The following is a 21,372-nucleotide window of genomic DNA, read 5'->3' on the forward strand; positions in this document are numbered from 1 at the left end:
AATCCCAGCTTTGGGGGGGCGGGAGAAGAGAGAGAAAACAAGGAGAAATTGCTTCAGAGAGGTTTGTTAAGATCTAGAATGCTTTACTAAAAGGTTGGTGGAATCTTGAGGGCTTATGGGGAAAAACTAATGGTGTGGAACTAAATTTGACCGCTTTTGCAAAGAAGCTAGCACAGACATGAAGGCCTGAATAGCCTTTTTGAGCTGTAAAGTTCTATGACCGTTTCAAAATATACTGAAATTAATAAAAAGGATACTGTTAAAACTGCTATTTTCTGAACAAAACAACTGCACACACCTCATCATTGATATTTATTGATTGCAAGTGTTCAACACTATTGAAAATATAAACAATTCATGAAAAAAAAAGCAAATGCTAATAGCAAACATTTCAATTTTCTACTGCAGGAATCGTTTCAACAGTTCTTGGAATGTACCACCAGCTTTGCAACCTTTCTGACGCTGCACAAAAAGCCAACAGCGTTTGCTGCTCCTATTGTGCTTCCGTTCGATTGTTCCAATTTCACAGACCCTGAATGCATACACAATGTCTAAAAAAAAAGCATAAGGAACCAGCAACATTGCAAATCAGGGATCAAGAAAAAGGCTATTTACTGCCTGTTTATTTTGCGCACATGATCCAAAACTAGCTACACTCTTCAGAAGTAAATCTTCAAAATAAAACTGGTTACTGAACAGATTTAATTTCTCCCTAAGAAACCCCCCCACGCAGCCCCGTCGCAATGAATCTCAAGTGTTTTTCTATTTCTATGCCAAAAAAATAAAATCAGACTGCCTGCATTCCAGTATCTTGGTTTAATAAAAGCGCACACATCTATCCATCTGAAAGCAAATTTCCATAACATTAAACATCAACAAATTAATTTCCAGGTTGCCATGTTATCAGCACCCTCTGCTGGAGGAACAGTCAGGTGGCACTGCAGCTGGCTTCCAAAGGAAGAAGTGCCTTGAATGAAACAGAGCGGGAGTTATGTTGAAAGCACATTTTCTATGACACATGAAGAGGCAAGTAAGAATTTTTTTCCTGACTATTTTCTAATGTGTTCTTATATGTCCTTGACATATGACATATAGCTGGATGATGGGGTACAATTTCAGTTAAAAGAACTGGATTGGCACAGAAACACAAATTGGGCAAAGTTAAATTTGTCTAAGCTCTTTCCCATGTAAATCACTTAGACCTTTGTTAAACTTTTAAAGGGTATAAAGAAAATAGAATTGAAGAATTACATAACCTCCACAGACCTTTCAATACAGATTGCGAACGGTACCTTTTTCCACATTTTTAGTTCAAGACAAGTCAAGTCTAACCCTAAAATGTAGCACCTATAGCAAATTGCTAAATTCGACTTTCCCAATTTCCTCCGTGGGCCTTTCCATACATTCCACAAGTGACAAGGTCAATAAGGCCACTAAGAATTTGGTCTCCCATGCTATAATCTGTGATGGTGCACCAAACCTATATATTCACTTACGACCCAGGTAAGTTACTAGCATTTGCTGGTATAATTCTGTTGTAGCTGACAGAATATCTCCTTTGCCTGTGATTTGTCTACTGAAGCAGATGATGAGATGTCATTAATATCATATCAAAGCTGTTGGCGGGAACATTTTCAGAGTCACTAGCACCTGTCTAGTAAGCGCAATGTCCAATTTACATCCCGGTTAACCTCCAACTGCAATAACCTTACAACCACTTGTGCCCTGTCACAATCGTGATGGCAAAATAAAACCTCCGTTCCTAAAATAGGGAAATTACCAGTTTCAAACATTTTATCTGAGAAGCAACCACACCAGCCTTGTTCTCTGAACTCCTCTCCAGTAAGCACACTTTTGGACTTCCCCACATTTGGTCGGTGTACCATGACTGCTCAACCTTTGATGAACTAGTAGCAACAGCCATTTTCATTCTTCACTCTCCTTTTCTGCAATATTCCCGGAAGCCTCAAACTCCTCTTTTTTCTCTTCACTCGTGTCTGGCGACTTTAAGCTGCCCTCGCTAGACTTTGCACCCGTCATTAACCTGCAGCGGCTCCGTGCCCCCGGCTGATACAGCTGCATAGTTGGACGGTCCTGTAAATAACAAGTAAAAAAACAAATACATACAAATAAATCAAACTTCTGAAAGTTGGATTAAACGTCATCACATTTCAGTTATGATAAAATGCCTTTTCTTTAATCAAGAGCAAAGTGCATAATTTATAACTACATTTGAGAGTAACATTTTTGGATTGCTTAAAACAGGATGTTGACATTGGCTAAACTCAGGACACCAATTGAATCACCCATAAAAAGGTATTTCTTATTTTTTTAAAAATAAAAAGCGGACACTGCTCTGCTTGGTTTCAATACTACAGATTAGGGTTTAAAAAAAAACTTACCTTTCTATTAGTAGCTATAAATTAACCTAAACATTTCAACACATTACAATGCAATCAGGCCAGCAAGATTGTACTCAAGATTCACTTTCATAGAATTATTAAGAGCGGGGCACCATATGTTTACTTAACTTTAACTTGTTTACATAATTTATTTTATAAGTTACATTCATGATTGCGACCTACGTCAACTTGAAGAACAATACATATTAACCAACAATAAAATCAGTGTCAAGATATTTAATGAAATGGCTCCAAAATCCGCTATTGAGAAGAAGTGATGGCTGAGTATTATATTTGCAACATCGGTGTTTTTAAAGCAATTAAAGGTAATGGCGGTTTTACTAACATCCTTCCCTTGTACTACTGAAAGATTTTCAAAATGAACCATTACGGTACCTTATTCCGGATTCGTTCCTTTTTTGCTGCACTATCTTCTTTCTTCTCCTCTTTTATTTTCTCCAACTTGTCATAGCTTGTTGTAGTCTCAGAGTTCTCCTTCTTCCTGGTCTTTTCATTTGTTTGATCCTTTTCCTTCTTGAGCTCTTCATCTTTTTTTCGGAAAGGTTTGTCAGCCTCGGATCGTTCCCTTGGCTTCCACCGTTCTTCCTCCTGCCGTTTCTGACGCTCTTTCTCCTTCAGCCGTCTCTCACGTTCCCTTTCCTCTTTATCTCTGTAGTCTCTTCCACAATCATCTTCAACCCTGTCAAGCCCAAACAATGCGAAACTTACTCAGCGTTACCACAGAATTAAAAAAATGTTAAATTATATTTGCTTTGGGATATGCCGAATGCCACCATGGTTGCATTTACTTACTTATCACTTGTTGCCCTGAGAAGACGGTGCACCTTAATGACGGTTTTAAAATGGAGTGACTTTGATTTGATTTGTCACATGTACCAAAGTACAGTGAAAAGTATTTTTTTGCGGCCAAGGGAACGTACACAGTGCATACATAGTAGACAAGAAAAGAATAATCGACAGAGTACATTGATAAATGCTACATCGACAAACAGTGATTGGTTACAGTGCGAAACAAGGGGTCAAACAAAGCAAATACATGAGCATGAGCAAGAGCAGCATAGGACGTCGTGAATAGTGTTCTTACAGGGAACAGATCAGTCAGAGGGAGAGTTGTTGAGGAGTCTAGTAGCTGTGGGGAAGAAGCTGTTCCTATGTCTGGATGTACGGGTTTTCAGACTTCTGTATCTTCTGCCTGATGAAAAGGTGTGGAAAAAGGCAAAGCCCGAGTGGGAAGGGTCTCTGATAATGCTGTCTGCCTTCCTGAGGCAGCAGGAGGTGTAGACAGAAGCAATGTGCGGGTGGCAAGTTTGTGTGATGCGTAGGGCTGAGTTCACCACACTTTCCAGAACACATTGAAAGTTAAACAAGTAGCATGGCATTGGAGACACATGCAGGCCAGATTGGATAGGTCTATGGATTTCTTACTGAGAAGAAAGTATGTGAGATAGTTGGATTATTGCGACAATCTGAGTTTCCCATTCATCTTTTCCTGATGCCATGCCAGATTTATTGAATTCACAACTTAACTAGATACAATTCACTGAATGACAAGGCCAATTGGTACAAAGAATGATAGTTTATTCATCTGGCTTGCTAGGTTATATAAAGCGTACTGGTGAATTGTATGGGCCAATTCACACCAGCTATTTTCAAGCACAGTTACAATTTGGATTTCTGATTAACGTGGCTCATTACAACTAAGCCACAGTCAAGTAAACTTCCTTCGCTTTGGTGTCACCTGTGACATAGTGGTGATTATCACATCTCTAAGCCAGAAGGCTGTGGTTTAAAGTCCCACTCAAAGCTCACACTTTAGTACAACGCAGAGAGTGCTGCACTGACAGGGTTGCCATCTTTCGGATGAGAAATCAAACCAAGGCCCCATGTGCACTCTGGGTGGATGCAAACAATCCCCAAGGCACTATTCTGAAGAGGAGCTGGTGAGTTTTGGACTGGTATCCTGGCGAATATTCATCCCTCAACCAACATCAGTGAATTGCGAGAGCATATATTTATGGAACCTACCCGTGTGCAAATTGCCGACCACATTTCCTGTTTCAATTTAACCTCAAAAGTACCTGATTAGCTGGGACTTGCTGAGGTCATGAAAGGTGCTACATAAATACAACTTAATTAATTCGTTCACAGTGCAACATCCACTTGAATCATACTTTATAAAGGTTAAGAGTAGTTACCAGACCTGAAATCTTTTTTTCACTGCCGCACTTGAATGTCTCACCATAGAAGTTTAAACTGCTCACTGCACTGCTCTGTAATGCAGTATGGCAAGAGTCCAGAGTGGAAAGACACAGATTTGTGTCCACAAATATGTTCAAGCCCTGCCACTCACACCAACCCCGAATGAATAGTTCAAAGGATGCTTAAGCAGAGGCTCGGTCATATCCCACTCCATTGCGTTTGCCAGGAATTGATGCTCAATACAAAGAAAGAAGAGGTTTACCCAAGCTAACACACATAGCTGCCAACCTTTAAAAAAATGATATTGTCAAAAGTCACCTAGGAATTGCCTCACGGTACACTGGAAGAAATATACCAAGAGAAATCAGACCAGGGTTGACGATGCAGCATCTCTGAACTTATACAGGGAAGAAATCAGTTCTTGAGCACTAAGCCCATGACAATATGAGCTCTAAATGAACAATTCTTTACAATTTACACCATTGAGCTCACTCGGCTAAATCGCTGGGTTTTAAAGCAGACCAAGCAGGCCAGCAGCACGTTTCGATTCCCGTACCAGCCTCCCCGGACAGGCGCCGGAATGTGGCGACTAGGGGCTTTTCATAGTAACTTCATTGAAGCCTACTCGTGACAATAAGCGATTTTCATTTCATTTTTAATTTCCTCGATTGTAGCGTGCATACAAACCACCAATACCAATTTAGTACCATGGGCAAAGAGACCGTGCATACTGAACCAGCATCCAAGTAACAAGACTGGAAAAGGATATAAGCAGTTTAAATTTATTCTCACTCACTTCTTTCCTTTATCTTCTTTGATGGTACTCTCCAGACGTTTACTCTGTCCACTGAACGGTCTGTCCTCCTTAGCTCTTTCTCTCTCCAGTTTCTTTACCTTCTCCCTGGACTTTTCTAAACTGGAGTCATCCCCTTTATCTGACTTCTTCAGAAGCTACAAACACACAAATGATATTTTGTTGCTTGACATTTTGTAAAAATGTTAAATGAAAGTGCTTTTGTTAGAACATTGACATCATTTCGGGTACCTTTATCTTTGGTTCATCCTTTGATCTGTCCTTGTCTTTATCAAATCCTTTATCCAACATCTTCTTTTGCTTCTCTGCTTCTCTCCTTTTCCGCCTTTCATCCTCTCTCCATTTTCTCCTTTCTTCTTCTCGGAGCCGCCTCTTTTCCAGCTCTCTTCTCCTCCTTTCTTCTCTTTTTTCCTCTCGTATTCTCTGGCGACAGGAAGCGAGGGTGGGGAAAGGAAGAAAATAGAGACACACACAATGACGTAATTTGAATAAACACAAAACTGCTTTTCCATATTTTGACTTTTTTTTTAAAAAAAAATGACAAAACCAGAAAGTCATTACCTGTTTATTTTTCACATAGTCCAAAAGGGGTGTGGTTTTTTTAGCTGTTAAATGTAAAAAATAATTATTTCATCCATGCAAAATAAAACTCTGATTTTTTTGAGTTCTGACAAAATGGCAACAAAACACTGGGAAAAGATAAATGTATAAAATAAATCAAATGGGGAGTTCAGAAAAATATTTTCTACCAAGAGCGATGTGAATGTGGAACCAGAGGGAGTGGTTGGGATGAATGGTATAGATGTATTTAAGGAGAAATTCAATGGGAGTATGAATGGAGTTGATGATTAGGCTGATAGAGTTGGATGAGGAAGGTTGGAAGCAATGAGTGGAGAATTAACAAGGCTGGTTGGATCAAATGGCTGCTTTCTATCCTGTATATTATATTATAAAACACTTGCAGCAAATGTCCATTGTATGTGTAATCAGGGCTCAATTTCTTGGGGATAATGCATTCATCACCTCACCCAAGTTGCCTCGAACAACTTTCGAGGATGCTTCAGAGGGCATCAAGAGTCAATTACTTTGGGTGGACTAGGGGCACACGCCATTCCAGAATGGACAGATGTAACAAATTCCTTCCCGTGAAGGGATTTAGTGCATCAATTGGATTAAGCAATAAACACAACTACCCAGCTGTTTCAACGTCATTTTTTCAGGCACCAGCTCACCAATTCATTGAATTCAATTCATGGTAGGATTTGAATCCTAATATCATATGCGCTGGACTACTTGCCCTGGTTTAGGATTTCATCAGGGCGATGCAAGCAGTGGAAAGGAATACAGAAGAACAGAAAAACAAATACAAGTAACAGACAATGGGAAATGTGTTTTAAACTAATTTAAGGGGCATGCAAGTTGTTCAAGGCAAGGCCTGATTATGCATGCGTGACAATGACAGAATAATTTCTGTCTATTTTAAATGATAACCAACTATCTATTAGGCAGGTTATAATGTGATCCAAAGTCTACATATAGTGTGATGAATGGAGGATTTTAGGGATATCGGCTTCTAAATACTGGGGCAAGAAACCTGGGGTTATAGTGCGTTTGACTGCAGTGGTCATGTTTCAAAAAAAATAAAAGAATTTTGTTTTGCAGAGCTTGGGAGCTTTAGGAGCCAGAAGATGAAATTGATCAGAGGAATGTGGTTTTCACATTCGAACACGGGTCCTCAAAACCATAAGAGTGTTAACCACTGTGCCACCATGCTGCCCTAATAGTAGTGATTAAGGAGCAATTATAAGCTGTTCTTTCAGGTGTGAAGTTAAGAGTTTAATATTGTATTCCTAATAAAGTTTTGTTTTAAAAATACCAAATCTCTATTTCTTCATGCAATCACCTGGGGCGAATCATTCTTTTTGCAGTCTTACAAATAAACTAAAGTTTAAGGGTTTTGGTCCAGTATCCTGGTCACTATTGGGGTCTGGTCTAGGATCATAATAATAGCCTGACAAACACACATCACAAACCAGGAGGGAAGATCAAGGAAATGAATCTTGTCAATTTGTGTAGCCCTGCATGAAGGATAATTGTATTTAGAAAAAAATGGTCATTATATGTAGCTAAAGATTAATATTGAAGGGAAAATGATTTGTAAATTAATTCATGGGTTCAAATTCTGAAACTCGTCATTTTTATCTACAAACTGTAACAAGTAAACCGATGTCAGCTTGGAAACTGATCAGATTTATTTAAAAAGCTCATTTTACCTGCTAACTCTTTCGTTTTGGCTTCAATTTCCTCCAGCAGCGTCTCGGGATTGTTTGAATTTTTCTCATCATCTGCATTGTTATAACTCTCCAAAAACTTCTTATAGTCAGGATCTGAAACATTAAAAGAAAAGTGAAAAAACTTCTATAGGGAGTACCCAATTCATTTTTTCCAATTAAGGGGGCAATTTAGCATGTTCAATCCACCTACCTTGCACATCTTTGGGTTGTGGGGGCGAAACCCACGCAAACACGGGGAGAACGTGCAAACTCCACACGGACAGTGACCCAGAACTTCTACCAATTCTAAAACAAACATAACCAAGACTCAAAAAGAAAAATTAATGCAAAGCTCTTACATCCAATTAACCTGCCCCTTCACTGGGAGAAAAATCTTTATCCTCTAAATCTGCTTCCGAGAAACTGGTGGCATAAAAAAATTAATTGCATTGACAATAGGGCCCTTACAAACAGTGCGGTTTAGGACCTACAACTGTGGAATAGCAACTTGTATCTTTCTGTACCCATTTAAAGCAGCAAGACTGAACCTGTATCCCAAGGTAGTGTACAAGAAATGGCTTCAAGATGTTGTATCGTTCTACCCTCAGCAGCAGTTTAATTGTCGTTATGCTTTTTAAAACAATCCAAAATATCAGTTTCAAAGAAAAACAGCTAAATTCCAGTATTTTTGGTTGTTAATCCTTTCTGTTGGACTTTTCGCAGGTTTGTTTACTTGGGACTGATTTGTGCAATCCCTGGCTCATCCGGATTAGTTTATGTCAGTCTAGTTTAATGGTCAGAGCATTAACAATTAGCCCCAGTGCCTCTGGATTAGGCATCACCAGTGCTTGGTGCTCAAGATTGCTGGAAGCACTTTTTCACCCGGAAAAAGAATGAGCTCATTTCCGATTTCCACCACCTCCCCAAACAGTTAAATAGTTTCTCAGGTCTCATTAAAAGCCCATGCTTTTCACACAGGAAGGAACTACCTCTGAGCCACAGTATATCAAAAAAATATTCATAATATTCAAGAATATTTTCCCTGTTCCCTGCCCAATAAGTGGTACTAATGCGGTAAAAAATGTAAACTTCAAAAGTGTCAGAATTGTAATGATAACATCATAGGAGCTGGTTTAGCTCACTCAGCTAAATCGCTGGCTTTTAAAGCAGACCAAGCAGGCCAGCAGCACTGTTCGATTCCCGTACCAGCCTCCCCGGACAGGCGCCGGAATGTGGCGACTAGGGGCTTTTCACAGTTACTTCATTGAAGCCTACTCGTGACAATAAGCAATTTTCATTTTTTCCATTTCATTAACACAGTAACAATAAAGGGACCAGAACTTCAACTACTGGCAATTTGGCTTCCTCAAACAGACAGAACAAATACAGCAACTCTTTTAATGCAGCTTCCTTTAGTTAAGAAAAGGGCAGCCCATATAACAGATTTAAGGGCAGCACTTATTGCCCTTAGTGTTGGGTGGAGTTACTGGGTTATGGGATAGGGTGGAGGTGTTGACCTTGGGTAGGATGCTCTTTCCAAGAACCGGTGCAGACTCGATGGACCGAATGGCCTCCTTCTGCACTGTAAATTCTATGATTTCTCTCCAATTACCAGAAATACTGGTCCTATACTGGCACCCTGTGTTGTGCGAGGAGGCTTGTAACCCCCACGTTGCACAAAATGCATTGTCTAGTCATCTAGCTAAAGAAAGCAAAAGTCATGGCTACTTAACATTGGCATGTTAAAGCATCACAGACCTCTGGGACTGAAGTCGGAATAGATTATTTGTTATCTGCAGCCTAAAGATCAACTAGAATTATGCCAGTTTTAAACATCTTAGGAGAACCAACAGGAATTATTCCGCAGCTGTTTCCCATCTAAGACTCCAGTGTTTCCTTAAATTATGGGAATTAACTGGCGAGTTGTACAGGCGGTTAAAATGAATGTGTTGCCGCGATTTCTGTTTATTTTTCAATGCCTACCGATTTTCCTGCCAAAGGCTTTTTTCAGAGAGATTGAGGGAAGGATTACCTCATTCATATGGCGAGGGAAGGTGGCCAGAGTGAGAAAGGTGCTGCTACAGAGGGAAAGGCAGGCAGAGGGTTTGGGTCTCCTGAACCTGATGTACTACTACTGGGCGGCAAATGTGGAGAAGGTGCGGAGCTGGGTCAGAGGGGTTGATTCCTAGTGGGTCAGAATGGAGGAGAGTTTGTGCAGGGGGTCGGGACTGAAAGCACTAGCAACAGCACCGCTCCCGATAGCTCCAGGGAAATACTCAGGGAGTCCGGTAGTAATAGCCTCATTGAGAATTTGGAGGCAGTTTCGCCAACACTTCGGGTTGGGGGCAGGGTCAAGGGAAATGCTGATTCAGAGGAAGCACAGATTTGAGCCAGGGAGGTGGGATGGAAATTTCTGGAAATGGGAAGAGAAGGGGATTAAGATGCTAAAGGATTTGTTTATTAGGAGTCAGTTTGCAGGACTGAAGGAGCTGGAAGAGAAGTATGGGCTGGAATTGGGGGGGGGGGGGGGGGGGGGGGGGGTACATGCAGGTTCGAGATTTTGCCACAAAGGAGATACAGAGCTCCGGAGAGTAAATGCCTCCACCTCGTGTGGGAGGTTGGGGCTGATACAGCTGAAGGTGGTATACAGAGCACACCTCACGAGTGCGAGGATGAGCCGATTCTTTGAAGGAGTAGAAGATGTGTGTGAACGTTGCGGAGGTGGGGGGGGGGGCTAATCACGTTCATATGTTTCGGTCCTGTCCAAAGATAGAGGATTACTGGAAGGAGGTTTTTAGAGTAATTTCCAAGGTGGTTCACGTGAAACTAGACCCGGGTCCCCGGGAGGCTATAGTCGGTGTGTCGGATCAGCCAGGGTTGGAAACGGGTGCGGAGGCCTCGTTGATCGCCCAAAGGCGGATCCTGTTGGGATGGTGAGCAGCCTCTCCACCCTGTGCCCTGGCATGGCGGGGGGACCTGTTGGAATTCTTGACTCTTGAGAAGGTTAAGTTTGAACTGAGGGGAAGGACGGAGGCGTTCTACAAGTCATGGGCATTATTCATTATGCATTTTCAAGAACTGGATAACAACGAACATTAGTTTGGGGGGGGGGGGCTGTGTGTACTAAGGGTGACTATGGGTGATTCCCGATTCCTTTTTGTCATTTGTTTATGTAAACATGCGGGCTAATGTTTGGGGGTTGGTGGGAGGATGGGATCGTTGTTATTGATATGAGGATTGACATTATATTCGGTACTCATTATTGTTTATTGTTGGTGGGTGAGAATTTGGGAGAAAATGTGAAAATGGAGAATAAAAATATATATTTTTTAAATTATGGGAATTAAAAATTAGTTAAACAAAATATTTAGTAATAGATTGAAAGAACGGGCATGATTTTGAATGCTGTTTTTAACTCCGCAAAGTTGCCTAATTTCTTGATGCAGGTCTCCAACCAGTGGATTGGATGCAGGAAACATATACTGACCTAGGATTTTAAATATTATACCAAGTCATAACTACTGCTAAAGAACCTCTTCATTTATGTGGTTTTTGTCCATTATGATATAAATATAATTTAGTAAAATACATTAATTTAAACTTTATTTAATATTTCAGCTTTTTAAAAAAAATTTAGTGTACAAATTAATTTCTTCCAATTAAGGGGTAATTTAGCGTGGCCAATCCACCTACCCTGCACATCTTTGGGTTGTGGGGGCCAAACCCACGCAGACACGGGGAGAATGTGCAAACTCCACATGGACAGTGACCCAGAGCCGGGATCAAACCTGGGACCTGGGCGCCGTGAGGCAGCAGGGCTAACCCACTGCGCCACCGTGCTACCCCTGACCTCCTCACTTAACATTCCGCGAGAAAGTCAAGGAACGGTTGCCACCGCCTGGAGAATCCCAGCAAGGACCATCGCAAGGCAAACTTTATCCTCTCCAAACTTAGAAACCCAGCCATGTCACGAACCCAAGTCTTCACACTTGAGGGTTTTGCATCCCTCCACATTAACAAGATTCGTCTCCAGGCTACCAAGGAGGCAAAGGCCAGGACTCCGGCCTCTTTTGGCTCCTGCACTCCCGGATCTTCTGACACCCTAAATATCGCTATCCCCAGACTCGGCTTAACCAGTGTCCAAGACCTTGGACAGAAGGCTCGCCAGAATTTTTTTAAACGCCGGGCATGCCCAAAACATATGGACATGCTTTGCTGGGCTCCCTGAACACCTCATACAGCTGTCCTCCACCCCAAAGAACTTGCTCATTCTTGCCACTGTCATGTGCACCCGGTGGACCACCTTAAACTGAATCAAGCTAAGCCTGGCACAAGATGAGGAGGAATTGACTCTGCCCAGGCCCTCACCCAGCTCCTCCTCCCACTTGCCCTTCAGCTCCTCCGCCGAGGCCTCCTGCAGCTCCTGGTATATGTCGGATACCTTTCCGTCTCCTACCCACATGCCCGAGACCACCCTGTCCTGTATCCTGCGGGAAGGCAGCAGCGGAAATTCCACCACCTGCTTCTTCAAGAAAGCGCGGACTTGCAGGTACCCAAAAGTATTCCCCGGGGCAAACTGAATTTCTCCTCCAGCGCCTTCAAGCTAGAGAAAGTCCCACCTATAAACAAGTCCCCCATTCTTTTGATACCTGCTCTGTGCCAGCTTAGAAACCCTCCATCTATTCTATCCGGGACGAACCTGTGGTTGTTTCGTATCGGGGTCCAGACTGAGGCCCCTACCTCCCCCCTGTGCCTTCTCCACTGACGGCAGATCCTCAGTGCCGCCATCACCACCGGGCTTGTGGTGTACTGTGCCAGCGAGAGCGGCACCAGTGTCCCCAAGCTGGTATCCCTGCAAGACGCCGCCTCCAGCCGCCCCCCCGCCACTATCCGAATCATGGATATGTTCGCTGCCAATACTGCGACTGCGCTCTTAGAAGTCTTTTAACTCGCGGGGTCTTGTTTGCCCACATAAATCCCCTGATAATCCTGTTCACCCGCTTGAAATAGGACTTGGGATGAGGATGGGAAGGCACTGGAAGACGAACAAGAACCTGGGGAGGACCGTCATCTTCACGGACTAGGGGCAGCATGGTGGCTCAGTGGTTAGCATTGCTGCCTACGGCGCTGAGGACCCGGGTTCGAATCCCGGCCCTGGGTCACTGTCTGTGTGGAGTTTGCACATTCTCCCCGTGTCTGCGTGGGTTTCACCCCCACAACCCAAAGATGTGCAGGATAGGTAGATTGAACACTCTAAATTGCCCCTTAATTGGAAAAAATAATTGGGTACTCTAAATTTATAAAAAAAAATCTTCACGGACTGCACCCTGCCCGCCAAAGAAAGCGGGAGCATGTCCCACCTCTAAAGTCCTCCTCCATCTGATCCACAAGCCGAGTTAGGTTGAGCTTGTGCAGGGCATCCCAACTCTTAGTCATCCGTATGCCCAAACAGCGAAAGCTCCTCTCCACCATCTTGAGCGGGAGCTCTCCCAGTCTCTTTTCCTGGCCCCTCGCATGAATCACAAAAAGCTCGCTTTTCCCAACATTCAACTCATACCCCGAGAAATCCCCGAAATCTTTTAGGATCTGCATGACCTCCCCCATCCCCTCCACCGGATCTGAAATATACAGGAGCAGGTCATCCACGTACAGTGAAATACGATGCTCCTCCCCTCCCCGAACCAGCCCCCTCCAGTTTCTAGACATCCTCAGCACCATGGCCAACGGCTCGATTGCCAGGGCAAACAGCAGGGGGGGACAGGGGGTACCCCTGCCTCGTTCCTTGATGCAGCCTAAAGTACTCCGACCGCAGACGGTTTGTGGACACACTCGCTACGGGCCTGATACAGTAATTTGACCCACCCTATGAATTCCTGGTCCAAGAATTGCTTCATCCCTTCCCTCCCCTCCGGGGGTTCTGACTCATACAATTTACCATAGAAATCCTTGAAGACCTCATTGATCCTTTCCGAGCTCAGCACCGTGTTACACCCCCCCCCCCCTAATTCCCCCAATTTCCCTGGCCGCCTCTCTCTTCTGTAGTTGATGCGCCAGCATCCTACTTTCCCTCTTCCCATACTCGTACACCGCTCCTTGTAACTTCCTCAACTGAGCCTCTGCTTTCCCTGTGGTAAGCAAGTCAAATTCTGCCTGCAGGCGTGAGGCAACAATGCTAACCACTGCACCACCGTGCTGCCCTGATATTTCAGCTTTTAATGTGTACATCCAAGAGTTTATTTCCTTTACAACAAAGATTTAAAAATACGTTTTATTTATAAAAACATAAATTTAGACTATACAATTCTTTTTCTTCCCCAGTTAAGGGGCAATTTAGCGTGGCCAATCTTTCTACCCTGCACATCTTTAGGTTTGTGTGGGGCGAGACCCACGCAGGCACGGGGAGAATGTGCAAACACCACACAGACAGTGATCCGGGGCCGGGACCGAACCCGGGTCCCAGGCACCATGAGGCAGCAGTGCTTACCACTGCGCCACCGTGCTGCCCTTAATTTACAACAAGGATAATTAATGCATTTTACTTCCTGGTTTCCAGTCTGAGAAATTTCCTGCTTTTGATTGGATGCTTACACTTTTTTTTAGTGTACCCAATTCATTTTTTTCCAATTAAGGGGCAATTTAGCATGGCCAATCCACTAACCTGCACATTTTTAGGTTGTGGGAGCGAAACCCACACAAACACAGGGAGAATGTGCAAATTCCACACGGACAGTGACCCAGAACCGGGATCAAACCTGGGACATCGGTGCCATGAGGCAGCAATGAAAAAAATGAAATTAAAATCACTTGTCACAAAATAGGCTTCAAATGAAGTTACTGAAAAGCCCCTGGTCGCCACATTCCTGCACCTGTTCGGGGAGGCTAGTACGGGAATTGAATCGTGCTGCTGGCCTGCCTTGGTCTGCTTTAAAAGCCAGCTCTTTAGCTAAACCAGCCCCAGTCCTGCCAATGCTAACCACTATGCCACCGTGCTGCCCCTGGATGCTTACACTTCTTCATGTTTCTGGACATCATGTGCTCTACCTGACTTGGTGCCAGATTTAAAATTAGGGGGAAGGCAAACATATTGCATGAAGATTTCTAAATGTTTGTGGGCAGCTCTGTCCTGAAGATAAGTGGCCAGAACCATGGTTTTACTGCTGACTGAAAAATCCAGACATTCACTAAATGCATTTTCTATGGGGTGACAGGACAATCGTGACAAACAAACGGGTAGTTCACATCCTGTCCTAGCTGAAGGCATTGTAAAGTAGAACCAAAATGGTATAGACTTGACACGAAAATTACAGTTTACAACAAGATGTGTACATTGTAATAAATAGTATAGGTTCTCCATACCATCACTAAAATGTATATGGTCCGTGCCATCTTCAACAGCTCCCACTTTTACATCTTTTTTCTTGCTCTTCTTTTTTGGAATTTTCTGAAAAGGGGCAAATTCTACAATAGCAGGGTACTCCTGACCTATTGGTTGGACGAGAGACAAACACAGGGAGAAAAAAATAAATGGGCTCTTACAATTAAGCCTTCTTTCAACAAAATGTGTTTCCGTCATCCTAAATTGATAAACAAATAGGATTCAAATGTTAATGCTTCCTGTTTACATTCATTAGACAGACTATGCAATGATTTTAGTTAGTAAATAAGGATAAGGATACATCCTGGGGATTATCACTGACCAGGAACTGCACCAGCCATATAAACACTGTGGCTGCAAGATTTGGTCAGAGGCTGGGTATACTCACCTCTTGACTCCCCAAAGCCTATCCACCACCTACATGGCACAAGTCAGGAGTGTAATGGAATACTCTCCACTTGCCAGGATGTGTGCAGCTCCAATAATACTCAAGAAGCTCAACACCATCCAGGACAAAGCAACCCACTTGATTCACAAAGATTCATTCCCTCCACCACCGATGTACAGGCAGCAGTGCGCAGCATCTACAATATGCACTGCAGGAATGCACTAAGGCTCCTTCGGCAGCACCTTCCAAACCCACCGCTACCATTTGGAAGGACAAGGTGAGCAATTATAAGGGAACACTCTGTTCCCGTCCAAGCCAATCACCACCCGGACTTGGAAATATATCATCGTTCCTTCACTGTCGCTCGGGCAAAATCGTGGAAATCCCTTCCTAACAGCACTGTCGGTGAACCGGCACCACATGTACCGCAGTAGTTCAAGAAGGCAGCTCACCACCACCTTCTCAGGGGCAATTAGGGATGGGCAATAAATGCTGGCCTAGCCAACAAAACACATCCCATGAACGAGATAAATGAATTTTTAAAAATTAAGGTAGGAGTACATTATGCCTGCTTGGTATTCTTTTTACTGAGTGAAGTAATACGAACTAACATCTGCCCCACGGGAATCAAATTCCTTTCAAATGTGCTGCAAGTTCAGTTATGGAGCACTAACAGTAAAATATTGTTTATAGTATCAAATAATATTAAAAGGTTCCTTTTAAAAATTAAATTGACTACGAGTCTGGCAGGATTGATTTCTATTTGTTGTGCAGCTCCATTCTCTGCTGTGTTCAACATCTGCTGACGGAAATAAAGTAAAAGTAACATAATAAATTGTGATCAATACAAAATAAAAATAAAAAATTATTTAGAGTATCCAATTATAGGGCAATTTAGCGTGACCAATCCACCTACCTTGCACATCTTATGGGTTGTGGGGGTGAGACCCACGCAGACACTGGGAGAATGTGCAAACTCCACATGGACAGTGGCTCAGGGTTGGGATCGAACTCAGGACCTCGGCACCGTGAGGCAGCAGTGCTAACTGTTCGGGGCAGCACAGTAGCACAGTGGTTAGCACAGTTACTTCACAGCTCCAGGGTCTCAGGTTCAATTATTGTCTGTGCAGAGTCTGCACGTTCTCCCAGTGTCTGCGTGGGTTTCCTCCGGGTGTCCAGTTTGCTCCCACAGTCCAAAGATATGTGGGTTAGGAGGATTGGCCATGATAAATTGCTCTTAGTGTCCAATAAGGTTAAGTGGGGTTACTGGGATAGGGTGGATGTGTGGGCTTAAGTGGGGTGCTTTTCCAAGGGCTGGTGCAGACTTGATGGGCCAATTGGCTCCTTCTGTACTGTAAATTCTATGATAACCACTGCGCCACCCTGCAGCCCACGTGATCAATACAATTTTATTTTTAAATCGCATTACTTTACACAACAGTTGCTCATAACTTAAAAAAAACAGGGCATCATTTAAAAACATATTCTGACTTTTTACGGCAACCCTGCAAAGGGAAACTTTTTATTCTATTAGGATGCTTTCAAAGCATAGCAAATATGATCACAGCAGTGCTAATCACTGCATAATTATTAGATATACATCTATTATATACTACAGGGGGAAATGTCAACAACAATTATTCCTTTAAGCAATAAAAATATTAAAAAGAATCACTCAACATTCCCTCTCCATCTGTTTTGTCGAAATGGTAAAAGTTTCTTTAGTATGGAGTTTCTTTCCACATCCCCATTCTTGTCAAAAGATATACGAAAGAAAAATGTTAAACACCCAGATCAGATGGATACACGCAATTCCTCACAATATATATTTCAAAATGCATGTTTGGAGGTATTTAGTAGAACCTGAAGGAGGAACGCATACGAGAAGATGTCAGCATGCTCACTGATGTACAGAGTTAAAAATACCATACCTTTGCTGTCAATGAAAACGTAGCCATCAAACTGATCTCTGAAGAGGACAATGTCCTCTTGGTTTTTAAAGTTGATATATGCTCTAGAAAATATGTGCGGGAATAAACTGTGGAAAAATAAGAGATTTTAAGGTAAGATTTAAATTGAAAAGGAGCAATGAACTGATTATTTTGTAGGAATGTATTTCAGATTTCCAGCATCCACAGTATATTTTGCTTTTGATTTCGTGCCCAAGCTGTACAAGATGGACTCAGTCGTCCGGAGAGCATGCTTGATGACAATATCCAGGTCTGGATGACAAGTGGCAAGTTACATTCGCGCCACACAAATGCTAGGCGATGACCACCTCCTACAAACAAAAATCTAACCATCACCCCATGACATTCAATGGCATTACCAGCGCTGAATCCCCCACAATCAACATCCTGGGCGTTACCATCAAACAGAAACTGAATGGGACTAGCCATATTAATACTGTGGCTCGTGTAACTCACCTTCTGACTACACCAAAGCCTGTCCACCATCTACAAGGCACAAGTCAGGAGTGTAATGGAATACTCTCCACTTGCAGCTCCAACAAACACTCAAGAAGATCAACACCAGCCAGGACAAAGTAGCCCGTTTGATTGCTCCCCATTCCACAAACTTTCAATACCTCCACCGACGAACAGTGGCAGCCATGTGTACAATCTACAAGATGCACTGCAGTAACTCACCAACTGAAGGGAATCAGCTATTTCTGATAGGTGAAAGGCCATTTTAAAGTAAATATTAAGGCCCAGTCTTTAATACCCATTTTTAAATAAGGATTTCAGTATTCATAACCTCAGGTCATGACAAAAACAATTTAAACAGAGCTACAAAGCTTGACACATCCACAAACTAGTTGAAGATAGGGGCAACATTTCTACTGACAATGTGAACTGACTTATTGTTCTAACGAACAGATTTCATATTAAGAAATGAGCTGTACGTAATCAGATCAAGGTTAAAATAAGCACCATAGCAATATGAAGCCACTATTGTTCAGAATATGAATTAAATGGAAGTCAGCAGAAAACCAGTAAGAACCAGACACGATTACAGCACAAAATCACATTCCATAGCACACACACAAATATTCAAACATGAAACATTTAAAACTTATTTTGCACATTGAGGATTGACAGTTAACTATCCAATCAAATGAATTTGAAACTCACCCAAACCAATTAGGACGACATAGAGGTATGGACAGATGGCCTCAGACTGATAACATTTTCCTTAAATATGAGAGTTCGGACAGCCATTTTCTATCCAGGATCACTCATCCTTTGATCTAACTACTTGCTATCCTTATTTTCGTATTTTCACTCTAACTCTTGAAGTTTGCGCAAGCTGTTTTTCTTTAAGCAAGAAACCATTTCTGTATTATTTTTGAACGTTAAAATTGTTTCATAAATTACTTCTCCAAAGTCTTTTGCTGGCAAGGTTTTATTGAGACTTTATTTAAGGTTCTCTCAATTGTAATCAGCGGATGCAATAAAAGATTCTTACTTCGCATCCGAGAAGCGTAACTCAAATTTCTACCGAGTTTTAAAGTATATGCGAGACTCCACTTGAACCATGTGGCAGATGTCTACACCAAGGTTCATTAGACAGCACCTTCCAAACACACGACCACTGCTATCTAAAAGGACAAGATGTGGAGATGCCGGCGTTGGACTGGGGTGAGCACAGTAAGAAGTCTTACAACACCAGGTTAAAGTCCAACAGGACTTGAAACAAACCTGTTGGACTTTAACCTGGTGTTGTAAGACTTCTTACTAAAAGGACAAGAGCAGCAGATACCTGGGAACCCCACCACCCGAGGTTCCCCTCCAAGTTTGGAAATATATCACCGCTCCTTCACTGTCACTGGGGCAAAATCCTGGCACTCCCTCCCCAACAGCACAGTGGGTGTCCCTACACTTCAAGTACTGCAGCGGTTCAAGACGACAACTCACTACCACCTGCTGAATGGCAACCAGGGATGGGCAATAAACGCTAACCAGTGACGCCTACATGCCGTAAATCTCTCAGTGGCGTTCCAAGATTTCATCAGCTGCCAACCCTATGAATATTGCACTACCTTAGTACTTGACCAATACCACGGGAGGTTGAGGCCATCAACGCAAATAAAAAGAGTTCAGGGAAACAAAGGACAACCCCATCTGATTTTGAAGGCAGTTTGATCATGTGGCCCTTGTGATTTTTAGAAAACGATTTGACACAATTCTGTTCGAAAAACTACTTACCTTGAATTGGTAGAAAAAAATTCAAAGTAATCATGCTCAGGCAATGGGGCAAGTTGCTCTTCTAACTGTTCTTTTGTTAGACTGGGAGGCAACCGACGGATCACCACCTAATGGGGTAAAGGCAGTTAAAATATATATCAGCTACTGCTTTAAAAAATACATACAATGCTAATGTTAGAAAATTTTCAAATGGCTTTAATTTTAGGAGTAGATTGCTCCAATTAGACATCCAGTGAACTACTTTGTCTGTGAAAATTCAACCTACATAAACAGAAGAGCAAACAATATGATTATTGCAGTTGTGTATCTAGTGTGATAAGTTCTCTAAAGAGAGACATGTTGCCAAAGCTTTTGCCTTGCACTCATCAGGACAAACACAAGAATGCCAATTTCTACCACTGAATGGCCAAGGCATTGTTATGGAAAAAGCAACAGTGAACTATAGGCTTCCCAAGCTTTTCGGTAATTATAAAAAGGCACAAGGCTTGAACATATTCCTCTGATTTGCAGGGACAGGCCCTTGTGTGCCAACCATTCAGCAACCTTTTCTCCTGGAAAATGTGATTTGAGTAAATTGGTGCTTGACAGCTGGTGCAGACACGATGGGCTGAAGGGGCTCTTTCCATGCTGTCAAATCTCTATGACTCCGTGACTGTAGTTAGGAGATAATAACTAAGCTGTTATTCAAGAAACACCCTAATAGCACAAACGCTTGGAACTAAAGAGGCATCAGGATCATTCAAACATTGCAAATATTTAATTTTAAAATTGCTGTCAGTTCAAACAGCAAACGCAGATAGCATCAGTAAAACAGAGAAAGGAAAATCTGACACAGAAGCAAAATACTGCAAATTCTGGAAACATTAGCGGATAAAGGGCCATCCACATGCATGCTGCCTGACCCACTGAGGGTTTCCAGCATTTTCGGTGATGACTGAAGGCAAAATTTGCAGCAAACTCCAGGATGACTCAGTCACACAAGTGTTTGTCTTCATTCTGCTCTTCCAGGCCCTTATTACTGTCGCTGACGCAAAAATGTGAATGTCCAACATGACCCACTTGCAACAATGAAAATAAGCATTCACTGGAATGATGAGCGGCGGGGGGGGGGGGGGGGGACAACAACAAATAATCAGAGACCAGGAACTTCCAGAAAATAGTCTACCCGCCTTGGGAGTTTTACGCCCACACTGACAGGTTTAATTTACAAAAGCAGAAGTGGGTGATCGACATGGGTCTTGTTGTGATCAACAGCCGGCCATTTGGGGGAGGCGTCGCTTCCTGAACTTAAGCCAGCCTCAGGCCTGTTGATCCACAAACCTTGGTCAAGATCTCTTTCTTCTCCTTCTTCTCGGCTCTCTCCGCCCTCTCCTCCAATTTAACCTCCGTCTTCTTCTCCCGGGGTTTGGTGTTCTCCTTGTCTTCCTTCATATTGAATGAGGCGGCCTCCAGCGTGCAGGCCCCGCTACCCTCTCTCCCCTTCACTCACTCCCAACTTCAGCTCAGCCTGGCCTTTTGCTCCCTGTCACGTCACTCGGACCTGCCTCCCCTCACTGATTGGCAGGTGTGAGGGGGCGGGGTCGGTGCTAGTACGTCACCGCGGGATTTGGCGCCGCCCCTTTCCTCCCCTTCCTTCCCGTCCCACTCCAGCTCTCGCGAGGTTTTGCGGCGAGAGAGCTCAGTGGGGGGGGG

General features: G+C 43.0%; 1 protein-coding gene across 1 annotated transcript; it reads right to left on the bottom strand.

Moving 5' to 3' along the window:
- Nucleotides 1–297: 297 nt before the first annotated feature.
- On the bottom strand, nt 298–21,218 carry upf3b (UPF3B regulator of nonsense mediated mRNA decay). The gene is made up of 10 exons (XM_038775024.1): nt 21,001–21,218; nt 19,681–19,787; nt 17,404–17,510; nt 15,066–15,191; nt 7,710–7,823; nt 5,998–6,041; nt 5,668–5,859; nt 5,419–5,573; nt 2,799–3,102; nt 298–2,094 (listed from the first exon to the last, which is right to left on the bottom strand). Exons 1-10 carry the CDS (start codon nt 21,109–21,111, stop codon nt 1,927–1,929), a joined length of 1,428 nt encoding a protein of 475 aa, XP_038630952.1. The 5' UTR covers nt 21,112–21,218; the 3' UTR covers nt 298–1,926.
- Nucleotides 21,219–21,372: the final 154 nt, after the last annotated feature.

This window comes from Scyliorhinus canicula, chromosome 17, assembly GCF_902713615.1.
Source record: "Scyliorhinus canicula chromosome 17, sScyCan1.1, whole genome shotgun sequence".
In the NCBI taxonomy this organism is placed as follows: Eukaryota; Metazoa; Chordata; class Chondrichthyes; order Carcharhiniformes; family Scyliorhinidae; genus Scyliorhinus; species Scyliorhinus canicula.